General features: G+C 42.6%; 2 protein-coding genes across 2 annotated transcripts in view; one reads left to right on the top strand and one right to left on the bottom strand.

The window, feature by feature from the left end:
* The window catches only part of LOC132977113 (zinc finger and BTB domain-containing protein 49-like), a 273,628-nt gene that overhangs the window by 59,528 nt on the left and 187,968 nt on the right, over positions 1-26,132 (bottom strand). The gene's annotated exons all lie outside the window — the stretch shown is intronic.
* The window catches only part of LOC132977117 (copine-9-like), a 144,651-nt gene that overhangs the window by 55,960 nt on the left and 62,559 nt on the right, over positions 1-26,132 (top strand). Inside the window, exons 5-7 of the mRNA XM_061041527.1 lie at positions 6,059-6,098; positions 6,964-6,966; positions 7,890-7,966. Coding sequence (XP_060897510.1) covers positions 6,059-6,098; positions 6,964-6,966; positions 7,890-7,966 — 120 coding nt within the window. The remainder of the gene's footprint in view (positions 1-6,058; positions 6,099-6,963; positions 6,967-7,889; positions 7,967-26,132) is intronic.

The raw sequence follows: 26,132 nt of genomic DNA, 5'->3' as shown, positions 1-26,132 counted from the left end.
TTAGGTTTTTTTAAATGTACACTCTGCCTCTTTCAAACAAAAACTGTGAGGAATAAAGGGGGCCTCATGCATGATGCACACTGGAAATCTACATCACATCAGCGTTTCTTTGGCATTTCAAAACAGACTCAGTTAAATTAATTCATAGGCAGTCTTTACAATTATGAAACAATGCTCAGGGTGAAGCAATTATAAAATGTTCTGCAAAATTGCTGATGTGAACAAAATCCAGTGAAGGATTGTGGTTTTGACAATAGTCTTAAAAAGATGTAGTCAGCCATTAAACGTGGAAAAACAGGCTGCTTTTTGTGTCATGACCCAATTGATGGTAAACGGTAAATGGACTTGAGCTTGTACAGCGCTTTTCTAGTCTCCTGACTACTCAAAGAGCTTTTACACCGCAGGTCACACCTACACATTCACACACTGATGGCAGAGGCTGTTATGTAAAGTGTCCATCATAAGTAACTAATCCCATTCATACAAATTCAAATACAGCTGACGAAGCAGCGGGAGCAACTGTAAATTTCCCTGTTGTGGGATTAATAAAGGATTATCTTATCTTAACTTAACTTGGGGTTAAGTGGAGCTGGGGATCAAACCCCCAACCTTATGTTTGAGGGACAACCGTCTCTACCAACTGCGCCGCCCCATGGCATTATGTTATATCCAACATCCAAGCTACTGTTTCAGCCCCTTCAGGCATCACAGTTGGTCTTTACCAGAGATCAATTCTGTGATAGTTGGCCACCAAGAAAAAGGAGGTAGTTATACGCACATCGTGTTGGTGCAGGGTCGTGCAAAAAGAGCAGTCTGAGGAAGAAGATAGACTATGCCTGCACACTTGCTCGAATTCCAAGAAAAGTTATTATCCTATGATCACAATGTTTCCACCAGAAGTCTTCAGATGCAATTTTTTTATTCATAGTTAGTTGGGCACTAAACCAGACAGGGACTTTCAACTGATAAAGAAAAACGTAACTTGTGACATTGGCGTCTGACAAGTCCGGCCTTGACAGACTGCATGATTAAAGTGGACACTCTTAGGTTCAAGGTTCAAGGTCGTTTTCCTTATCCCTGTGAGAGAGCATTTGACATACAGTACATACATCCAGCCAACAATCAACATACAACATAAGAAGACAGACTAAGAAGTAAATACAATAGATTAAAAACGCGTCACAATTAGTCATTTAAAAAGGCCACTGGCAGTACGGACAAATACGTTCCTTAGTCTCTTTGTCCTGCATGGTAGCAGGCTGAATCTGCGGCCGGTCTGAAGCCACTTAAACTCGTTGAACAAAGGACGACTGAGGTCAGCCAGGGTTGACCGGGCCTTCTTTAAAGTCCTGACTTGTGTTAGGTCAGAGAGTGACAAACCCGCAATTTGGCCAACACTCTGCATTCTGTTGTGATTCTTTATGCAGAGTTACCCTTACCAAGTGATTCTGTGTCTGAGAATAGAGGCGGCTGTTCAGTTGGTACAGTCGGTCATCTCTCAAACGGAAGGTCGGGGGTTCGATCCCCAGCTCCTGCAGCCACATGTCCTTGGGGAAGACACTTAACCCCAAGTTACCTCTTTCGTCAGCGGTGTATGAATGGTGTAAGTTCATACTCATAGTCACTTTACATAACAGCCTCTGCCATCAGTGTGAATGTGTAGGTGTAAAAGCGCTTTCAGTAGTCAGAAGACTAGAAAAGCGCTATATAAGCTCAAGTTCATTTATCATTTATAGACTGCAAGTCTAAGTTTACCTTTGGTGAGTTTTTTTGTGTAATGTTGTCCAAGAGACCTAACCAGATATTTATGAATAAATATGTAGCTTTGGGATTAATTTGATTGACGGAGCTATTTGGGTATTGACCTTCATCAGATAAACCTGTTTGATAAAGGTCCAGTACCGAAACGTTGCCAATAAATGTTTGTTTGCTAGACAGTGTGCGGGACTTTACCTTCAAGTTTTGTTTGACACATGACTCTCCTACGCACCTGTCTTATGAAATGGAAGTGCCAAGGTTTTTTTTCTACCTTGATTTGCTAAGCTGATTGTTTTAACTTAAAAACAACAACTAATAATATACACATGTTCTAGACGATGTATATTTTTAGGGTCTCTGCGTGTCTCTAAACTTGTTTTAACCTCAGCAGGCCTTTCCTCTGTACCTGTCCGATCATAATAGTGTTAAAACTGTAACCTCTCATCACAGTGTTGATTTTCAGAAATGGGACTCCGCTGCACTAATCTCCACCATGATTACTGTATGTAGCAGCTTTAATTACCTTGCTGCACATTTTTCACCGTGTAATGCTCTTACTGCAGAGTTTTTCAAGCACCAGTAAATCTCTGGGCATAAAGCTGTGAAGAGGGAGGGAAATCCAAGTTTTTTAATAAACCAGAAATCTCTGGAGCCTCTTGTACAAAGGATGGTGCACCCTTAATCCCCGACATGGAGTCTAATTTGGTGCAGCTCAAATGTGTGGAGCTCAATTCACAAAAAGACGCGAGCACGTCTGCATTGTGTGATCTAACTCCTACAGTGTGGGTTTCACAAAGGAACACAAAGGGAAGAATACGAAGGTGACTTTCACCATTTTCCAAACACAAACAGTTTTCATTGTTCACCTTCATTCCTGATTAGAAGCCCCTCCGGATCCCCTGCCGCCTGCCATGTAAATCAAGGTCATTAGGTTTTTTTTTTTTTTAGCAACTGTATTGCTCTTCCACACTCAAATCTCATTTGGCCATCGCTCACAGGCTTATCCTACTGTGTGGTAATTTCATTTTATCCCACCCAAGCTCGGCGTTTGACATCGCTGGAGAGGGAGATTTTGACAAAGGGAATGGGGGGGGGGGGAGAGAGATTTCTGTTGAAATGGAGAAGCAGAGAGATTGAAGATTAGCACTGATGCACCATGGATGGAGATATAATGAAAGTGTGTGGGGTGGGATGGAGTGCTTTAGATGGAGAGCACTGCACTGCAACTGGTACTTTGGACAAGCTGCACAGCCTCGGTTGGTGGTATATATGTAGCTGCTGCTGCCTCTCTTATATTCCCTTTCAATTCAATTATTTCCATTAGTCCCTGCTTTTACACTCCCTCTTCAAAGACCTTCAACCCAACACTTGGCATATACCGAACCGAAAATGCAGAAAGCAGCAGGCAATCAAATTGATGTGTGTGTGGAAGATTTTTTCCCCCTGAAAAAGTCTGGGACATACACTCCCACCTCTTTCTGATGCAGGGCGTGTGGGTCAGTTTGTCACACAGTTTTCAGTTTCTTCACGCTGTAACATTGCTGTCTCCTTTTGACCATGTGTGACCATCACCTGTCCATCAAGGAGCTATACAAGGCGTGTGCAAGGGTGAAGTATCGAGGAGTAAATACACTGAGAGCACAGGATAACAATGTGGTAGAAAACCCTTGTCTCTTAAAAACGATGTACTAACAATATACCACGCACACAACACAAAACAGACTTTGGTGGAAACCCAGTTGCTGCCTGATTTGAGAGTACTTAAAGGAGCAGTATGTAACTCTGACACCTAGTGTTTAAAATGGGTACTGCAGTCCAAATTCAAAACATTGGAGAGAGCTGTCTCCCCCCGCCCCCTCCTCTCTAGAGTCTATGTGCACGCAGGTTGCCATCTCGTGGACTCTGAAGCTTCAGTGTTTATCCAGCTCTGCATGGGTCTGTAAACCTTTCTGCGTTCTAACCTCTCTCCATTTTTCAAAAAGCATCTCCATTATTGATCCTAGTTTGAGCACGTTTCTGCTCGTGGAGCTTATTAGAAACATGCAGAGGCTTTTTAGGTCGGGTACAATCACTTCTATCTGAACCACTTCTCTCGCCCGCTTCCATCGCTGCAACACCTCTTGGTTTGCGGTTTGCCTGGCAAACAGAGGGGCGTCCAAAACGGCCTTTTGACTAAGCCTTAAAACCGCCTACCTTCTCTGGTCCAAATAAAAACAAACCAGTGCTCAGAATCTAGACTTAGAAGGAGGACATACTGGCTGCTGCTGTAGCCATTTTATCTGTTATTACATGTCATCCTTTGGGGGCACTGCTGCCTGTACCAACAATTTTTAATACTCCATCCAATGGTTAGTCTGATGTTTCACTGAGAACTACAAATGTACACTTAATGGTGGTGTTACAATCAAGTCCAGCAGCATGGACATCAAAAACTATCATGTGGCATACCACTTCAGGAGCCCCAGCATGACAGTTTTACAACGACATGTGCGCTTAGTCTTGCAACATGGCACCAGCATGCTGCCAGCGCCACGTACCACTCGTCTCTCACAGCAGAATCGCCAATCTTCAACCAACCACCATGATGCATACAGTACGTTAATTACTATCAGTAGTCTTGCTCAAAGCATATATTTCCCATTGTTATGTGTTTACTGACAGCGTGATACACAGTCTACGAGTGATTCAGTAGATCTTACAGTGAAATGTAAGAGATTGTTTTTGGCCGTCAAAGCGTCTTTGCCCTTTTTGCTCAAGTCAAATTGAACTAGAAACACGAGTAGATATGTTGCAAACCATAACAACAGCCTTAAGTTGACAAAATAGAATCCACATGTTAATGATGCTTTAGATGCCAGCTGTATGAAAGTAAATGGATGATGGATATTTTAGACAACCAGTGCAAACGTCTTACAAACCTTCTCCTTTTATGTTGATTAAAACTTAACCAAGTTAAGCAGTGTTACTTTTCTTCCAAAATGAATGCTGAAGTGCGAATAAGTCGTATAAACATGCATGCAATTTTAAGGAGACAAGTTTTGGCAAAGAATTTAAATAGGGGAAAAAGAAGAACAAACAAATATTGGAAAGCAGGGGGGAAGGCGGTGGTTACATCAGAATCGGGAAGGGAGAATAAGGCAGAGGAGTTTGGGACATAAACACACTGTCCTCCAACATCCCCTCTTACAATCACTTCCCTTTGAAATGCAAATGTTGCTGTGAAGGCTACGAAGAAACATCAATAGTGAGCCAAGCTTTGTGCCAAGTGTTCCGCACATTGTAGACGCTGTGCTGTTGAATTTCTTTTTGTCTGGAAGTCACATTTTATGGTCTTATTTGGTTTTTCCCACGGCTAACAGGGGAGCAGCCGGTCCACAGGGCTTCACCACTAACATGACAATGCTGAGGCTTTGTCACTCATCTTCTACAAGCCCGCCTGCTCCCCTGAGAATAATGCTACTACTGAGATGTACAGTGCATATCTATATGAAAGTTGAAGTTACTATCTCAGTACAATACAGCGCCGGTACTCCTCTGGGTCTAAAAGATTTCCTTTTCCAACTTCTTTGTGTATATTCATGCTCCCTCTTCTCCCAGCAGAACTCAAACTCCTGCAGGAAAAAAAAAAAACACGTTAATGATTGTCATGCAGGTTACACATGTGGCTCTGAAGCTGAAGAGGACGAAGAGACCAGAAAGCAGGTGAAAAGATCGCAGCTGGTTTCTGCAGAGCGCAGTGTCGTCCTTCATCTTCACTGTAGGAATCATATAAAAGGATGACAGCAAACGAGCGGAGCAGAGAGGGGGAAGGAGATCCAGAGAGAGATGTGGAGTGGAAGAATACATGATGTGTGTGTCGTGTTATTCCACATCCATGAGTGAATCTCCCTTTGTCAAATACCAACAGCAAATGGTCAAAGCAGCCTCTGGTGACCGCTCTTAAAGGAAATCCTCGGGGGGGACAGTAGCGTTGAGAAAGAGAATAAAGCAACACGTCCAACAGAGTGAAAGAGGCTACAAGTGACCCCAGAGTTCACTGTGTAGCGTTTCCATCCCTCATGACTCACTCCTCCTATATAAAACACGTGTAATTATTTTATGAACATTTTTTCCTTTGTGTTCCCAGGAGATATGTCCATTTTTTTCCATGTCTTCCTTGTCAAGTAATGGAGTTCACCTCTCAAGTGACACGCTCTGCTTTTCTAGAAGTGGTTGCTTTGTGCTATAAGTGATGTACTGTAGCAGCGTGCTAGCAAGAAATTGTCTCAAGTCCACTCTTTCTGTTGTTGTCAAATTGCAGGTACAACGTGGATACCAGGAGCTCCAACCTCTCAAAACATGTAAGCACCCTTTGAGTGATCTTATTCATATCATGCAACATGAAACTGGTATGGTGGCTTGAAACATGCAAGAGGCAATAATAAAGGGACAAATTTAACTGAAACTCAAATCATTTGGATGTAGTGTAGAAAGAAAGAGAACACAGGTCTCACTTAATTTCAAATAAATTAATTATAAACAGAAGATTTCATTCCAATCTTAATTGTAGAGAAGATTTGGCAAGTTTTTTCATGGGCGCAACCCACATACTCAGCTCTGCTGCTCATCCCACAAATGTACGTTCCTCACAAATGTGGCAACATTTAAAAGGGAAATAAACAGGCTATGCAATGGTATAAGATGTATTGCCAAGAAGCATCGTTACAACAAAGAAATAATCAACCAAACACAAATGTCCTTACTTTTTGTGCGATGTTTTACCTCTATATTTTATTTGTACTGGAAAAAGCTACTGACTCTACCTTTGATAATCTATTATCATGTGATAATTTACACTTTTGTGAATGTTTTTTGGCGGTATTCGACCGTTGTCATGGCTCTTTATACTGATCTGGTTTAGGGTTAATTGAGTTGACCTTGAATTAATTGAATTGAATTTTAAATGAAGGCTTTATCAGAGCATGCCAACGCCCACAGTATAAATTCTATAACGGGATAACTTGAGTTTGAGTTCAGATACAACATGCATTCATGGCTTAATGTAATGATTCACGATTAAAGCATTTGACATTATTTTACGTGGAAAATATCGTTGGATTATATTCAGATTGTTATTTTTGAGTTTGAGCTGTTTTCACTGTGTCATTTCAGCTTCTCTAACTTGTGTCTGCCTTTTCTTTTCTTCCTACCCACCTGGATGAGCAGAAGGTAGGCTGACAACATACAGTAATGTGTTAAACATCAGACCGATGACCTTTCACAGTGTTTTTCTGTGACTGCTTCACTCGTTGAAATAAAGAGAAGAAGGCACTCACACTGTATCACAGATAGTGGACCACGTGGGCTGGCTTGTGAGTGGATCTGTTCGTCTCTGAGACTAGAACTGGAGCTCTAAATCCCTCAACTGAATGTAGTCTGTTTTCAAAACCACCTTATTTAATGCTCTCTAGTGACAGAAATGCTCCAAAGCCCTCTCTGTACTGGAACCAGGGTCCACAAGTAGCACCAGCCACTGATCCACTGTGTCAGGGTACAGGCCCTGTTTTGTAGATATAACCCTACCTAGTCTTTTTTATTTAAATTTGAAAATACTTTAGAATGATGGATTTACTTAGATAGTCTTCATATTTTCTATTTGATTTCACTGCTTATATTCTATATTTATTACTGTAGGTTAGAAGTTTGGTTGATGCATGGTGTCCAGTGCAGTGATCCTGTAACAGTGTAATGGCACCAGAACCAAAACAGGCACCTCCAAGTGTCCTGATGTAACATACGCATGAGATTCAGTATTGAATAAAAATGACTGACATTTTCCTGTTGGTGATTTTCTGGACTTTTGGTTAATTTCTTTTTCATTGGACTTGACTTGAATGAGTGAGTAGGCTTGTACGTGAACGATTAAGTAAGAGAGATGCACGGATTTAAATTGAAATGGAAAAAATAAGAAAATGCAACAAATATACAAAATGCTAAAATAAAACATTACATGGCTTTCTTGAAATGTATGTAATGAAACGTGAGAAGCAAATATACAAACTGTATTAATGTTTCCGTCTCCTTGTCAGCATGCTTGTTTTTAGTTGAATGAATAGTTTTTAATTCTGTGTTGTCTCCTCTCCTCTCTGCAGGACTTCCTGGGTCAGATGTTCTGTACGTTGGGGGAGATAATCGGCTCGACTGGCAGCAGGCTGGAGAGGACGCTCTCGTAAGTACAGCACATCACATTTGTGGATAAAAAAGTAAGCACACGTCTTCTTTATGAAGGAGCCCGCTGCCAGCACGCTTGAAGCTGAACAGAGCACATCAGCCCAGACAGGAAGTCAGACACAGGAAGGCAGGAAGCATTCAATACATTTCAAAATAAAACAACATGTACAGACTCCATATATCACATCACTATATCAACGTCACACCTTAAGAGGCATCAAATGAACGACTTAAACCTCAGAAAGGCATGGTGTATGCTGTTCTCTGTATTCCTGTGTGATCTCGTGAACCTGTAAATCTAGCTGCTTGGGGATGCGTTCAGCTGCAACACGCTTCACAATCTGATCCAGAAAGGTAAGACTTGTGCTGTCTGATGGAAAAAAAACATGGCATAGAAGTTAGCAGGGTGCACCAGGATCCTGTGGAAATCTGAGGGTGAGGGGGCTGCACCGTGTCTGTGCCTGGCTCTGAACCCCGTAGTCAGAAAGTGAACTAGCATCACCCAGCAACAAGTCCCACTTTCCATACCATTGCTCGGCACTGGGACTAAAACTGGTGACCCTCCGTTTTCCAACCCCTGAGCTTCCAACAGACTGAGCTACTGGTGGTGTGTTTTGTCAGTTTAGAACTGTGGTGTTACCAAAGAGGATGCCTCAAAGACAGCTGTGCTTGTTTGCTTTATCAATAACTAACTAATGATATTTCATTGTGTTAAAAATTAAAAACTGCTCATCATGAGACAAATTCATTTCTTGTTCTTTCTTTTATGACTGAAGATCAAACACACTTGTAGGACATGGCATTGTGGGTAGTTTAGGTAGTTGAATATCAGCTGGCAGCAGGTTGTGTATCTTGAACAAGTAGACTAAGATATCATCTGCATATGTGAGTGACGTGAGCCATATAGATGAAAAAGATGGAGCTTATTCTGTCAATCACTGGATCCCTCTCCGGTGTCTAAACATCCATTTGATGAGCCCGTAGGATCAGCTCGTCCATGGCTACCTGTCAGCCTGTCAGTGGTTTGAATTAAGAGCTGATTTACGAGTCACTGTGGAAGTCATTACGGACGTTTATGGCACTGCTTGCAGGTTATATGGCATTAATTGCTCCGGTACCTTGACCTGATCCCGTCCTCTCTCCATCAGGAGGTCAGAAGGCTCTGCAGTAACGATTGACGGGGGAAAGGTATACAGGCAGCCCGCGGCTCCTTCACATATCATTAAGGTGTCCTTCAGCCAGGCTTTTATCCTTCAACTTGAGCCAGTACTGGAAAGCTATGGTTGTACTGGGAAGCTCCCCTGTGTAAATGTAGGAGCACTTCCAGTAATGGAGATATTAAACTTTAAAAAAAAAAAACTCACACTAAGTGTTTGTGCTGCTTCTTTTACAAGGACTTCTGTAAGAATACAGAAAATTGAGAATCAATTCCGATGAGATACTGAGCGTCACCTGTCTGTCGTTGATTGATGCGTCGTCATCGCCTCAGCTTCTGACAGCAGGTTTGATAAAGTGGCAGCTTCCCCCCCGTGGAGAGAGCAGAGGGGGTGAGCTGTGAGTTTGCCTGAGGCTGACAGTATGAAACCCGATTAGGCTACCATTTCGTCAAGCCTCTTGTTTATGTTGCTGGAGAGCCTCGGGGGGATTCAGCATGTTCTATCTATAATTAGGCCGCCATTTGTGATGTGCTGAGCGGCCACATGAATGTGTGTGTGTGTGTTTGATGTATGAAGATATATTTTTGAGGTATTGGTCCTTAGAGGACAGGTAGAAACCAATGAGAGATACTGGGTGAACTGCAACCGGATGTTCTGATATCGAGATAACGTATGGGTTAACTCTTGGTTTTCAGTACTAATGTGGTTCACTTACTGGTTTAAATCGCCATGGTAACTCGTACTGAACACCTAATACTGTTCTGGAGAAAGTTATGTTTTGGACAAGAGCCCAGTCTGTATGAAAAAAAACATGTCGATTGACCAATCAGATCTCTTGATGACGGAGCTCTGTGAGCTGACCAACAAACTTTTTGATGATATTTTATTTTTACCAGGAAAATGTTCTCTTTGAGTTCTGGCCCAGACAGCAGTATAAAAGTTTCAGACAGAGAACAAAGACAGACAATTAACAAATCAGAAATATCAAACATACTGTATGTAAAGATAATACAAAGAGCGTATTTAAAGATTAAAGAAAATAATAACATTATCAATTTGAAAAGCACATCTTGAATTGAAATTGATCGCAGAATCTTGTTTTGAGATATTTATCAGCACTTGTTTGTCGCTGTCCGTCTCACAGACACTTTCTGGTGAAACAGGGAGGGAGGGGTTAGGGAAGTAAGAGGGGAAGGGGGAGCTGAGGGATGAAGGAAGTCTATCAAACGCAATTTAAGAGTAAACAAACATGATGGTCAAGCTAAATGTGGCTAGCTGTCAGCTGGTAAACATTTTGGTCCAACTCCTTTCCCCTCTCAGTTTGAATTGTGGTTTGTTTTACAGCCTGTTTTATAAACACTTGTGTCGTTGCCACAAATCAACATGCTGGTCCTGAATTTATGTCATCCATTTAACTTTATGCTTCGCGTTTGCTGTTGTCTTAATGGTAATGTTTGTTGTGCTTCCTGCTTCAGTCAGCTTGCTTCCCTATTGGCTATTGTTTGTGCTCAGCCGTCCTCGGTGTTCTCCCCACATAACAGGATTTCTGATCGTAAATATTGAACATGTTTAATGTTTACGGGGTGTTATTTGGGGTGCCCCTGCTCGTGTTAGAGATTAAAATCACTCCTAACACACCTCACACCTCAGGAGAATCTGGAAAGATAATCTTTGGATCTGGTTTTTGCTGACTTTGGTCGGAAGGGGGGAATCAGGCCCAAAATCGTCCAGATTATCTTGTAGTGTGTACCCGACTTAAGGTTGAGAGCTGAAAAGAAACTTGTCAAATTAACTTATGTGTGTCCACAGTTTGAGACGATACTTGTTGCAGCTTGTGTGTTACATTGTCTAGTGTTCAGATTCACTAAAGTTGTAGATAAAAGTTTCTCCATTTTCAGTTTCATTAAAGTCTTCAAAGTTTCAATATTCTCCAAATAGGTTAAAATAAAAGTTTGAATTTAATATTAGTTTCTTAAAGAGTTGCATACAGAGGCTGTAATGCCTTTCTGATGCTCTGGTTAATCATTTTCTAGGCAAGCTAGAGAGCTAATTTAGAAAAAGGTGAACAGTTTCCCCAGAATTTCTCGACGACCCTGCGGCCCCAACATGGTGTAAAATAGAAATAAATCGTCTCCCATACTGGATGTTTCCTGGATATATCTAAAAGTAATTGATTGGTGAAAGCAGATGGCTAAAATGAAAACATAAACAACATCAAAAAGTAAAACACGACTTCGGGGCCACAGAGCACACACTTTATAATCAGCCACCATATGACTCATATTCTCATTCTGAGACCCTCCTGTGTTTGTCAAAGCTGCTACTCCAGCGCCGTCATTCATCTTTGTCGAAGCCTGCGGGAGCGTTTCCTAATTCAGACAGCTTGTCAATGAGAGACAGAGGCTTCGATGCCCTTGGATGCCAGTGTGGCTCGAGCAACTTCAGAGTGTATGTGTGTGTGTTTGGGGGGGGAGGGGGGGACTGTTGGCTGGGTCCCCTCAAGTGAGGCTGTGAGGGACATGGGGTTGTGTTCACTAAGAGTAAAACTGTGTTTAGGAGCAGAGCAGGATTATCGATTTCAGGAGACTGCAACCTAGAGAGAAGTCGCACTCTCTTGGTAAACAGCCAGATATATAAGAAGCAGCTACAGTGTCCACACTAAACCCAGAAACAGCTTCTTTGACAAAGCCATGCAGATGTATGTGGAGCGTTAAGTGCTGTCTTGAGGGGCTTTACAAAAGAGCAGGTAGAAGACCTTACTCTTTGTTAATAAAATTGGGATAGGGGGAGGATGGGAAAAGATGCAGGAAGGATTTCTCCTTTGTATCCCTCGCGTTCCTGTATTCCACACTTCCTTGCCGCTGATGTGGAGGTCGTGAATGAGGACGGCGGTGGTTGCCTGGGCGACGCAGTCCGATGGTGGTGGCTGGGCGTCGGGGAACGTTTGGTGGTGGAAGTGCCAGATCACCTCGCTGAACGTTGGTGGAGCTCCGTCTACTCGAGAGTCCGGCCTCTGCTGCCGGGACAAAGGCCTCCTGGGCTTCTAACACGCTGACACACATAACAAACATATTCCATATCAGATGTGCTGCCTGGAATAATGACCTCAAGGAGGCAAGGTAATGTGATGGGAGAGCTCAAAGCAAAGACGTACACCTGGAAAACTCCCACACAGAGATGGAAATCATCAAAGTCTATTGATCCTCTTCTAATGGCAGATGGGTTTCCACGGCAACCGACAGCATGAAGTGTACATTATGCTCTTTAAAAAAAATCGCCGTTTTCCTCCACGCTGCTCTGTTCTCCTGCTTCAGATGACATCAGAGCAACCGGACTGGATCTATTTTCGGATGTTGGGCGGGGAGAGGAAAGAGAGCGCCGTGGCATTTAAAGCGTGGAGGACCGGATTACGAGGGGAAACCCACCTCGAGTACAGAGTCACGACACACACTCACTGTTTACACACCTAAGGCGCCCGCATGCTGAACTATGAATCTGTAATGGCAATCAACCACCTGCTGACCTAAACTGAACCGCCTGTGCTTTTCTAATGTACTCCACAATCAAGATATGACACACTTGATGGTCAAGACTCAATGGACAGATTCTTATTTAATATGCAGTAGGCTGAGTAGGGGATAGAAATACAAAAACGGGGGGCTTTTTTTCTTTTCTCAATTGGTGGAGCAGACGCCCCATGTTCAGAAGTTATAGACCACAATGCACGGGTCGCAGGTTCCCTTAACTGCCCTGACTCTGAACGTTGCATATCTTCTCTAGGGAGGCAATTTGGAATTTTGGAATTTGGAAAATCTTTATTGTCCCCGAGGGGCAATTTGGTTTGCAACAGAGGTCCATACAGTCAATACATCCATAAAAAAACAGCACGATGACATAAATACACACATATAAAACATAACTACCATGGATATCACCACGATGGACGTGAGTGAGATAAGGGACAAAAGACCAATAGTCCATAGTAAAAGTGTCCAGGCTACAATGCCTACAGCTTATTTAAAAACCCAACAGCTGATGGAACAAACGACCTCAGGTATCTACCATACAGTCAGCCCACGTTTCAATTTGTACCTCGTCTTTTTTTGGTCACGGTTTTGGGTTCTATTGTAATGAGACAAGGGACGTGTGGTCAAAAAAACATAGAGAACATGGCAGCTACTTTACTGACTTTGTTGCTTATTTTGAGGGAGGTGTGGGGGAGGGGAGGCGGTGCACTGGGGGAGTTTTGTATTGGTGAGAGAGACTGGTGCTAAAGTGCGACATCTAGGGATCGAAAGTTGCACGTTACACCTTGAAGTCTAATTTTAAGAATATGGTACCTCTATAATTAAAGTGATATTATTTTTCCTATGTTTGAAATGATGCAGGACTTTGTCATTGAGTCCAACATCTGGACTCTTTTATATATTGCAGCTGCATATTACACCTTTAAGAGGTTTAAGCCTCTACCTGAACTCAGCTTATTTGTTTTGTGAGGACGGCTCGCCTGCTTTGATTATAGATTTGATTGAACGTGGCCTTATCAGAGCAGTCTACCCTACAGCTGTCAACAAATTCTGATTTAATACTTTTGAATACCAATGTGTAAAAAATCTTTCCTGGAGATCGATGTAAAAAAATCAAACTTTTGAAAATTGTGTGCACATCATTTTGATAGCAGTAAAAAGCAGATTTCGGGAACAGCCTTTTTTCTTCCACTTTTGACATTGTCCTCGTTTTCTTTAAGTGTTTGAGCTTAGATCATACTCAGAAAAAATATATTTAACATGATCCACATGACTTCCCATCATGTCGAAATCATCACTAATAACATAAAAAATATCTAAAAACCTTTTATCATCTGTCACTTTGTCATTGTAGTTGAATTATACTCTTTCTATTTTTACTTTACCTCCTGCTGACATCAAGGGATGTCTCAGAGAAGAAATGCCATGCAATGATTGAATGGTATCCATAGCAACCAGGAAAGTAGGTGTCTGTGAAAGTGGAAGTAGGACACTCATGACCATGTGAACTGTTTTATATGTGTGGTCAGTGAAATACTGTCCATCACAGCGTTCTTCTTCCAGAGCATACACTGTGACTCTTTGTCGGTCACCTCTGTAACCGTGACTTCTACAGGCTGAGAGTTTAGGAGGTTTTATCTCCTTATAGTTAAAGATATTATTGCACATTCGCATTTAAAATCTTCTCTTCTATTTCTACAACCGGCCTTATGACCCACCTAAAGTGCAATCAAGAAGCCATTTTTTATCGCTCCAGAAATGATTTCTCTCCCTCTGCTTTTTCTCTCGACTCGGGCTCCTCCACTCTCCAACAATTTCTCCTCCGCGGCGCCCTCACACATTACAAATTCAAATGGGTTTTGAATATGGTGAAGAGCGAGAGAGCCGAGCTCACGCCGTTCCCCGTGGTTTTTGTATTTACATGTACAGTGCAGTGACTCTGGAATTCTCTCTGCTCTCAGATGCAGAAGGAGTGAATAGCAGGGAGGGGGGATGACTGGAGGTCTGCAGTCCTTCAGAGGTGTAATTGATTCGTTCTCTGTCCACCCTGCGCTGTGGGGTCCAGGTCTACAGATATACAGGCCTCTTGCGTGGTCCCTCTGGTCCTCAAATGCAGTTTTCTGACAAAGTTGTGCCATTAATCTCAGCCAAATCAAACACTTCACATGCTATATTCATCTGAGGTTTGACAAAAGAATCCCTAATGAGCGCTGCACATATCGGCTGACGCGATTCATTAACTTTTGTGCTTAATGAGGTTTTTTTTCCCCTCTCAGATGTAAATCCCTTTCTATTGGCAGTGTGTCTGATTAAATATTAAAAAGCCATATGTAGATGGATGCTTGATGTTTTTTTTTTTCCTCCCACTGATACAGCAAACTGGCATGAGATCAGCTCTTTGATCAATCCCCCTCACTCTTGCCTGGTAACAGCTCCCTCGTATTGATTTGTCCCTCCGCTCCCTGGCACCACTGCTCGTGTCCCACCCTGTTGTTTAATATCAGCTCTGTTCATCTGACACCGACCTGACGCTTCCTCACTATGTGAAAGCCTCTGATTGCGATCTGAAAGTTACATCAAAGCGTGGAGTTTAGTCTTTGATTTGTTGGATGAGTTTTCGACAGAGCGTGAGAAGTTTGTGTTTTTGATCTGCCTGACGTCTGTGCGTCCTAGTGCCTGTTTGAGTCATATTTATTTTGAGATGAGGTTGCCATGGAAAAGAGACGAGAGTTCCTTTTTTGTTTTGTTTTTTTTGCCTGTGGCGGCTGACCTCAGTCAGGGCTTTAGATTGTCATGGAGAAACATCACACGTGGCTGTGTGAAGTCCGGTGACCTTTGAATTAAACCTGTGGGGGCTCTTTGGAGAAAAGTGTGTGGGATAGGTTTCAGGATGGGGATGAACCTTGACAGACCCCCTGAAAGTTTGTTCCAGGTTTCTCTCCTCTCCGTCATCGTCTCTAGTTTTTTTTTTTTTAGTGCAATTATTTCCTTCTGCTCTCTTTGGCAAAAGTAAAAGTTTAAGGATTAAAAAGCTCAGACAGATCTTAAAGTGGAGCCCTTTGATGAACCCACTAGAGGAGTCTGGAACAGAAATGAAATGTAGGCCTCTATTAAACCCTTAAACACATAAATTCCCTTCAATCCTTTTCCCCAGATAGTCGACACAGAATAGAACAATAGTGCTACCTGCCCTGGTTTGCTGTTTGTCAGAGACTGTCCTTCAAAAAGAAATAACAACATCAGTTTCTGCACCACATCAGGATGTTGACAGCTGTACATTTTATTGCTCTGATATAGGATTTTTGCACACCTTCCATCCTCTCCTGCCCCTCACTGTCCTCGGCATCTTCTGTCTCATCACTCGCTCCCCGAGCCAACTGTTCAAACTGATATGGCTCTTGCCCGCCGTGGTCGTGGCCTTACAGGAGACTCTGGAGGAAAGAAGTCCTCTGCTTCCTACAACATTCCCGTCGCAAAAGTGTCATTGTTGCTTCTCGAGTTGTCGTTAATGGCAAAAATAACCGAGCTGAACTTGCTAATCTGTATACGTGTTTGTACTGCATAGACTGTACAATGTTGTGGCTGATGGTTACGGCACAAAGGAGTGAGATACCTTAAACCTTTCTTCTCCAAGGCACTCATGTGTCTCGCAGATAGGGGAGCTTAGTGTAAATGCAATCAAGAAGCAGAGACGGGATGGAATCAGATTTCAAGAGACATGACTTCATCTGTAAGCAGTCTGTGAAAGTGCAGTAGCTTGAAAGTTTGAACTTGTAGAGTTATATAGTGTGCCTGTGTAGACATGGAAAAACTTCAGTCACAAACGCTCCTGTTACTTCAGGGTAGCTGAAACCATATCCAGACATCATTAGGAGCATTACCACAGTCGTCTGGACTGAAGTCAGGCCAGGGGAAGAAATGCAGGTAACTAGAAAAGCACAGACTTTTGTGTTCTGGTTGTTGAAGAGACGTCTGTGGCTGAGTGATAATGAAACTCTCTAAACATCTAATCTAAGCGATGTCGTGTAATGCGTGTAATCTTCGAGGTAAGGGTTACAAAAAGTCCCCTCAATAATGATGTTCTCCTCCGCATACAATTTGCCACAACTACAAAATGTACTTGAGCTCCATTTAATAATTTCTGTGTCGTCCGTGACAAATCATGATGGAGCTTCCACACAAAGTAACACATTTTCAGACCATCTCCATTTTCCTAATCACAAACTATCCTGCAAGCCGTTGACATCCGCCCCGCTGCAATCTGCACAGAAAAATAAATCAGACAAGACTCCCTGCATGTTTCGCTGCCTTCCATTGCTTTTCATCATTGCGATGCATTTTGTAAACGACGCCTCAGAGATGCAGGAGATTGCGCTCCATGTGCACTCATACCGAGTACATATTTGCTCTGTTAGTTTCTAATGGATGTAAAATGACGTGAAATACCTCTCTGTGCGCAATTTTCTGTTTTCCTTTTCCCCCTCGTTCTTCTTCCACTCTCTCTTTCTTTTTCCCTCCGCTGTAATATTTCCTAGCCCGTCCATAGGTCACTGTGCCACCGTGATTTTTCCAACCACAGCCTCTCTATTTATATCATACATGCATAATTAAATCTCCTCCCGAGCCGAGGATAGAGTCACGTTCCCAAAAATAAATTAAATCCTGCAAACATCAATTTGCAGCAGGAACAAGCTGTCGAGGTGCTTTTATTGAGATATATGAGCTGGAGGGTCCGGGGCTAAATCAGCAGAGGGAGAAGGTGACAGGAAAACCCACCACCACAATCCAACTTATACCTCCTATCAAGACACAAACCTGGTTTACAGCGCTTGAGTTATATTCTCTTCTCTGTGTGGGAAAAAAAGGATAAAATGTTCTATTTTTTAATTACCTTTTAATTATCTTGTGTGAACAGACATTGGGCCTTATTGTACGTCTGGCGTCTCGGCGTGCAGCACAGGTGTCTCTCCTATTTCCCACCTGATGCGGTTGTCCTTTTTTTACGCCCAGCTCTCATGCTGATTAAAAAGAAAATGAACATGCGCCACCTGTAAGCATTCGGGGGGATGAATGAGGCTTCGTCACGCAGACAGGAGCTGCGTTCCTGATCTTGATGGCACAGAAATCGACTTCACCTTAGACCACCTAAAACCTAGTGAGAGGTCTAAAGTCTGTATGTTTCTGCTGTTTAAAAGGGGGGTATAGAGAACAAACCATATGACGTATTTTTGTAGGCCAACCCGGAAGTAGCATTCGCCTATGGGATTTTTTCATTGGATTTTGGATCATTGCAGAAAATAAGCTCTGTGGCAAAGGCACGTTTCTGAAGTGTAGGCGTTTTGTTCAGCAGCATAATCGTCACAGATGAACGCCGTCTTTATGATGTTTGAAGCGTTGATGCGGCCGACAGAAGTAAAAAGCTAACGTTATGCTACAAGCTAACTACACCACGGTCGGATGATTGTGACGTCACTAGCGTTATGCTTCAGACGATCTCCGATAAACTAATCTGCGTAGCTTCATAAATAGTTTACTAACATAATATTCACCTGAACCTAAAGATTAAACCTACAGGAGACATCTCCGACTAGTGAGAGAGTTCCCGATCCTCTGTGTCCGGCGTGATGACGTTTAATGTCCCCGACGACCGCTGTAGTCACATTTAGCCACTTGTTAGCAACCGCCTTTTTAAAGACGCGTAAAAACTTCAAACTTCACAAGTGGAGGTATTACCTAACGTAGTTTATGTGGTCTAACAAAACACCAACATCTCTTCAGCTTGTGTTAACCACAGACCTTATTTCAGGCGTCTAACCACAAACCCATTCATAATCTCCGTTGACTTTTAGACGTTAGACCCCCATGGCACTCAAATGCTAACTTACTTTCAGGTTTTAGGACTCATTCCTGTGGCGCTCTATAAGAAAGATGGGCATACATCGATGAGTTCCCAACGCACTTCAACTGAGCTTGTTCCACACACACAGGATGCACCTACTCCACAGGTTAATATCAGTGCATCTGCTGATACGTTTAAATTAAGTTTTAAATGGACAGAGGGCTGAGAGATGGCGACCGACCGCATGCTCGCCACGCTCCTATGCGTGCTCACTCCGATGCTTTCTGTCTAATACACGCAGAAACACAAGCACTCAAATGCTCTCATGCAACAGAGTTTGACTTATACCTCTTCCACGTTGCCACCGACAGCTGACTGCCCAGTGTCCATTACACACACACACACACACACACTCATAAGGGAATATAGACGAGGATTCCAGCAGAGAAAATGAGTCAATGCATGTTTACAGCCTGTCTGAACTTGATGTTGCAAACACAGAACCTTACTACAGATCCTGTCCCATTCAGTCAGCGTATCTGGAGAATTTAATAATTATTCAGAATATGCTTTTGATGCCTCATGCGGACATGTTCACCACTTCTTTTAGACTGTTTCTGATGTTGTCGGAATAATTAAGCGTACTGTAACTTTAGTCTGCCATCAACATGTGTCCTTCAGTGTCCCGTGTGTGTGTGTGTGTTCAGGGCGGCAAAGAAGTTAAATCAGCGGGCCGGGTTTCGGTCTATTTAAGAATAGCAACACGTCAGGCTGCGAGGATCTGGCTCTTTAATGAAATGAGATCTGACACTCTGATTGAATTAATTCACGTTACAGCCCAAAACGCACTTATGTATAATCAAGCGACTTAATCCGACCTCTCTGCACCCGGCGCCAAAATTCTGCACCGTGTAACTAGGAAGTTGTAAGCGGACACGCCCCAAATGACTTTGGGTCACGCATGCTTTCGACAGCGTGATTAACGGCATCAAAATAAAGCCGGTGACTTGCTCCGTGGAGAAAATGATTTGGTTCTCTTCAGCCCCTTTAGATTTCTTGTGGTTAAAAATTAAATTGTGCAGCGCTGGACTGAAAACATCGATCAAGTTATCACGCTGACTCACTGTGATGGTAGGTGAAATCACTTCAGGGTGTAATAATCTCAACATGTCTGGGATGGTTTTTTTTTCAACAGCTTCATCGTTGCTCTCTCTCTCTCTCTCTCTCTCTCTCCTGTCAGTCTCGTAGATTAGCAGAGAGCAGCGTGGTGGCAACTCACTTCCTCTTAAATTCCTGTAATTACGTTCCACAGCATGAGCACCTCTTAGCCCTGATAAGATTAAGACTCTGATGAAATATGTTGTGCTGCGTTCACTTACCCCCCTCATTTACATCTCCCTTCCTCCTGAGTTTTTTTTTTTCCACATCTCCTCACTGACCGCCGGTTTAACCCTCTTAATTAAACTGTAACCTCTCTGCAATTAAGAGACCTCGGATGCAGCAGTTTGGCTCAAACATGAATTCCTTGCTCCAGTTCTGTAACAAATGGCTGCACCTCTGATTACAGTCCAAGATGTGTTTCTAAGTCTCCAGTAAGTTGCAGAAACGCTCAGAATAACCATAATGATGGTGTGCATCGTTTAGGACTCATTTAAATATTGAATGATATCTTTGCACATAAATAATGAAACACAGGAGGAGGGAGGAGAAAAGCGGGTACAAACTGTGGAGCGGAGAGGAGGACAAGCATCGAGTTTTTTAAAAATCGTACAAGAAAAGAATAAAGCTGAGATGTAAAAGCACATCTGACAGCCATTTACAGCTGAACAACAACTTCCAACCACTTGATTATTCCGGAGGAGTAAAATGCTGGGATTTAATTACAAGCTGAAGATGGCTGCCATTCATCTGAGTAAGAAATTTCTCAGCCATGAAGTACCACAAAGGTTTTCTTTCTTTCTGTTTTGCCTCCATTTTTTTAGATTGGTCAGCGGCTCTATACGTCAGTTTGAGAAACATTTCACTTTTTTTTTTTTTTTTAAATGGGCCTTAATATTCACATTTTGAAACTGCGAGCTTAGCTTTAGATCATTTGTTTGACTTCCCCTACTGCCATCTTTTGACTTCAAATCTCTTCCTCAGAAACCCATGGGTGATGTCACTGAGACTATGACAGCATATACATTATTTACATGTCCGTAACTAGACCCTTCAGCCATTTACTTCTACTAAAAAATGTTGTCTGTAGATGTGGTCTACTCTCATTCAATTAGTTTCAAAATGTAGATTACAGTAACGCACAAGGGAGACGGTTAAAACAAGCGGCAACCTCTGGTGTTGAAAAATGAAGCTTATGCGGAAGTGCAAAGTCCTGCAGCGAGTCGAGTGTCCACTTGAGGCTGGCTGCAGAAGCACAGGAAGTCACATACACACTTAGCTCATGTCTCGATCGGCACACACTTAAAGGCTTTATATGTGACACTTTTCACACTTAAATATAATATACAGTAAATCAAATATATCCTCTGAACATAACTCTGTGAGTCATGACTGTCTACAATGGGTGTAACACCCGAGTCCCACTGTCTGTGATGTTTGCAGAGTTTTCAGAGTCCTATCTTCAGTTTGTTTACATCGCCAGGACGGCTGGCTGACTCCTCCCCTCGTGTATAAAAGTTGTTTAATTGAGGGACTAGAGAAAAGAAGAATAACATACTGTACTCACTGCTTAACTGTGTTTCTAGATCACGCTCATTTCAGGTAAATTTACATGCAGTGTGAAGATACGAGCAGAATAAAGATCGCTAGCATTAGCATGCTAACACAACAATGCAGCGCGAGTTGTTTTGGTTTCATGCTGGTGCTCAAGGGCGACATCTGCTGGATCCAAAAAATCGCATATAAAGCCTTTAATGGGGGTGATTTTTGTTGCTAACTCATCCATTGAGAAAGCACATCTTGCATGGTGACCGCTGTGGATGGGACTCCAAAGCCCCCTGCAGGGACTTGGAGATTGGTGACATCACTCAGGCTTCGTCCTAACATAATCAAAAATCAAATGAGTTTAAAACAAACAAAAAAAAATGCACCCCTGGATCTTTTACCGTGCGCACAGACTGAACAGGCTGGATCCAGGCCTGATGTGTCGAGTCAAAACAGCAGGAAGGAGAACGAGATCGAGAGAGCTTACGTCGTGTCATGTTCACCAGTTTTCTGTGTCACTGAAACTATTTTTACATCTTGTCTTATGTTCGGAGCTTTCTCCCCTGGGCTCCCCCCCCCCCCCCCCAGCAGACTTTTTTTGGCACATTAAATGCTCAGACTGGCATAAACAACGAGCAGAACATCCACAGTAGGTCTTTGATGGAATATAAATTATTAGCTTGAGAATCCGTAGCATGCCATTTACTGTCTTCCTGTCAAAACTCATGATGTGAGGAGTCGCTGGCAAAGAAAACATGCATCTTTACCTGTTTTTTTAAAGTTCTGACAGAAAGTTTAGGTTATTTATAGTGGTTTTATCATGCAGGTGATCAGCATATATTACTTCTGACAATTAGATTAAGATAACATTTAAAGATTAGCTGTTAAAGAATCTCTACTTCAGTGGCACGTTTTTGTCATGTAAGATCCTCGACAGTCTTTCAGCATCCTCCCATTCATTAAAGCTCACATTCAGATTTTCCTCCCTCCTGTCAGTCATACTGCATTCTGGCCTCAGGCCTGTTCTCCGCGTGCTATGTATGCCAGACTCCTACGGTGTGTTACGACTACACATCCAAAACAGATTGTGTGGTTAAGTGGGTGCTGTGACACCGAGGATGCATGCTGGGGCGAGTGAGTGGCTGATGTCTTGATGCATGTATAGAATCAGTGTGTGTATCCGTCCCTGAAGAGTTTGAGAGGGATGAATCACCAGAGGAGAAGAAAATAGCGGGAGCAGAGTTTGACTAATGAAGGGAGACAATTTGCGGAGGGATCAAAGAAAAGTTTCAGAGAAGTGAATCGAGACCTCTTTTTAAATGGAGAAAAGCGAGCGAGCTTGCTGGAAGGCCATCAATTGTCGACTCTGCCAAGTTAGTAATGTTCCTCTTCCCCCCCCCCCCCCCCCCCCCCCCCCACGGCTCTCGCTCTTGTCTCTTACCTACATCGGAACAAAAAGATACCGTGCCAAGTGAGAAGCCCCTGAGTTTGAGCTGTGTTGCCTTTTCTCTGATCACACAGACGTGCGTCGTGTCCTCGTCTCTTCTCTCTCCGTTTTTTTTTTTTTTTATCTCTGATCTGTTTCCTCGACGATGGGTTCTCGTAAAGGGCAAACATAATGTCTTGTCTGTGACTATTCGTGACTAACACCATATGCCGACTACAATCGGCTTGTCATTCCAGACAGGCGGCAATTATGATTCAGTGAAAACCTATGAAGGAGCTGTTCGCTGTTGATGTAAGTACAGTAATCACTCTAGTTCCTCTTTGTAAAGTCATGTTTCAGACTTTTTTGTAGTGTTCACTCTGCAGGATTTCAGGTTTGTTTCTGAGAGTGTCAGCACCTGCAGCTCATCAATACCGTAGCTCTAATTTTTTGGGGCATTTATAAACCGAGTGTTAAAATCTCAAGGATTTGTAGTTACATCATCGTCTGTTAAGTCACAAACTTTTGACAAATAAGCAAACTCAATATGAAGAGACATTGACCTTAATTATGGCATCTTTTCATTTCGCCTAAGTCTTAGTCGTGAGACAGAAATGCTTATTAGTTGTAGTCCCATTTCAGTCATTTTGGCCCTTTATAGGATTAGTCTAGTTCTGGCTCTGCCAACCTTTGGATCCCATCCCCAAATGGGGTCCCCTGAAATATCTAATTATTGATCAAAGTAAAATATATTAGAGCGTTCTGCCTTAATTAACCTACAAGACGTGATCCAGTTCAGCAGGGACTAATGTGAGCCTGAACACAAGACAAGCTGTAACTCTGTTACTGACAGACATGCTTCTCACACACATGCACAAACAGGACTTGTGGACATGCATCAGTGGGGAGATGTCAGCGTGTGGCTGCTACACTGGGGGCCTGTCAGATATGTTGCTCAAGGGCACCTCGGCAGTAATCAGGAAGTAACCTGGCACCTCTCCAGCAACTAGACCAACTTCCATATTTTGATTCCGCAACAGGATAGGAACCGGTGACCCTCCGGTTCCTAACACAAGTCCTTACAGACTGAGTTCTTGCCGCCCCACAGTGCCCCAAAAATGTCAATATCAATGTCAATCAATATTTTCTTGACAAAAAAACAATGCTGTCAACCTGACAAATCACTGCACCATTTTAAGTAATCTAAGAAGTAAAGCTCAGATTCTGTGTCTGATTTTTTTAGTACATTTTGTATAAAAGTTTGTTGAAGTAGATCCAGTCAGGCTCCATAGAGGCCCATGGAGTTATCACTGGGAGACCCTGTTATACCCCCCTACTTACACTTCACAAGAGCACAAAAAAAGAGGTCAGAGTGTCTCTGGAGAGTGTCTGTTCCCTCACATCCAGCCATCAGCTCCAGGCCAACACCTCTTCTAACCCTTCAGTCGGCGTGTACGCTGCACTGTCCATAGATTATTTACTAAGTAGTAAATTAGTCTAAATATCTCGGCTCACACAGCTGCTATATCATCACAATCCTAGAGTCTCCGCTGGAGTTAAATATGCAATAAGTCGAGCCTGAGCAAGACATTCTAACTATCTCAAACAACAGCAGCTTCCCACATCAGGACATTAATTACACCTCCTCGCTCCTTCTTTTCCCACCTTGGTCTTGACACTCACCAGTAAGTTGCCATTAGCTTTTTCCTGTTGAGTAGAGTGGGTAATAAGCACATCAGGGGATTACACCTCTCATTTATGAACGTGTTCCTCTGTATTTTACAGCCCCCTCTAGAAGCTAAACCTCAGTCCTACATGGACCATTTATTATTAAAAACAACCTAATAGCTGCTCTCTGAGCTTTGGGTCTAACCCAGTTAGGATGCTGCCTCAACCAGTGTGCTTCCCAGACAGGCTTGAAATGACAGCATGCATATTGTATAAGACAATAGTAATGTGGAGGCTGCAATGACACAGATTGGAAGCCGCTGCCTGAAAGTCCAAATTCAAAACGGAAGCTTGAAATGGGTTAGAGTTAGGGTTAGAAACAAAGATACATTTACTATAAAAGTCAGTGAGAAAGCTAGCAGCTGGTAAGTGTATAGAATTAAAGATAAAGTGGGCCTGTATCTCTATTATCCCTGAAGGACATTTGGTTGTACTGCCAACTGTACTTAAGTAACCTACAGGGAAAATTCATATAGTATTGATAAATATAAACAGAAATACAATCAATAACAATCATATTAAGTTGTTTAAAAGGCCAAGGGCAGCAGAGAGGAATTGGTTTTTACATTTATTGTTCTTGAATCTTCACAATCATTATTGCAACCAAAGAGTGCTTCTTGGACTAGTCAGACAAGGGGGTACAGGGGGTTTTCAGAGTCATCATCCAGGACTTATTTGACCCTGAAACTGTTTAAAAATCAAAGCACACTGGAAACCTGCGGCTGCTTTAACACATTGCACAACAATTAACCAACATTGCAATCATCAATTTTGTTTTATCCATAAACGAAAGTCAGACATGCTGAAGGTACTGACAGCTGATTATTTCTGTCACAGTAGTCCCAATTACGGTCTTTCTGTACTTCGTGGGCGGCTGTGGCTAAGTTGGTAGAGTCAAGTCGACTCCTCAATGGAAGGTTGGGGGTGCGGCTAGAAAAGGGCTACACAAGCTCAAGTCCTTTTACCATTTACTGCGCAGTACTGTTGGAGGGCAAAGCTAGAAATGACAGAGCAGAAGGAGAGACCGGAAATCTTGCAGCTTGAATGGACCGCCGATGGGAGGATGTGTTGTCAGGTGGTTGTGACTAATGATAATGACGTCAAATTTTAGGTTGTCTGCCTGAACTTACTCAAAGGCCATTTGATCCAATCTAAAGTCAAAAAGGTTATTAGTATGAATTCCAAATCGATGTATTTGGAGATTTTCTTAGCTCCATAAGAAAATGCTGTGAGGGATCTCTTGGCTTCGAAATCCTTTTTGGACCATAAATGCCTTTGATATAAATCTGTATATCCAGTATTTATGAGGATATTTCAGTCCCCTCCAAAATGATGGACAGACTAACTGAAGAACTGCATAATGAGCGGCTGTGGCTCAGTCGGTAGAGTAGTCGTCTCTCAACCGTAAGGTCGAGGGTTTGTCCCCAGCTCCTGCAGCCCCATGTCCGATGTGTCCTTGGGCAAGACACTTAACCCCAAATTGCCCCCAATGTCTCGTCCTTGGTGTATGAATGTGTACGAATGGGATGAGTTACTTCTGATGGTCACTTTACACAGCAGCCTCTACCATCAGTGTGTGAATGTGTAGGTGTGACCTGCAGTATAAAAGGGCTTTGAGTAGTCAGAAGAAAAACAAGTGCTAGAAAAGTGCTATACAAGCTCAAGTTTACCATTATATCACACTGGCAGAGGTATCAAGTAATGAAGTACAGATACTTCATTATCTTACTTAAGTAGAAATTTTGGGTATCTATACTTTACTGGAGTAATTATTTTTCAGCTGA

This window comes from Labrus mixtus, chromosome 7 (assembly GCF_963584025.1).
Source record: "Labrus mixtus chromosome 7, fLabMix1.1, whole genome shotgun sequence".
NCBI classification, from domain to species: Eukaryota; Metazoa; Chordata; class Actinopteri; order Labriformes; family Labridae; genus Labrus; species Labrus mixtus.
This window is presented reverse-complemented; position numbering and strand designations above follow the sequence as displayed.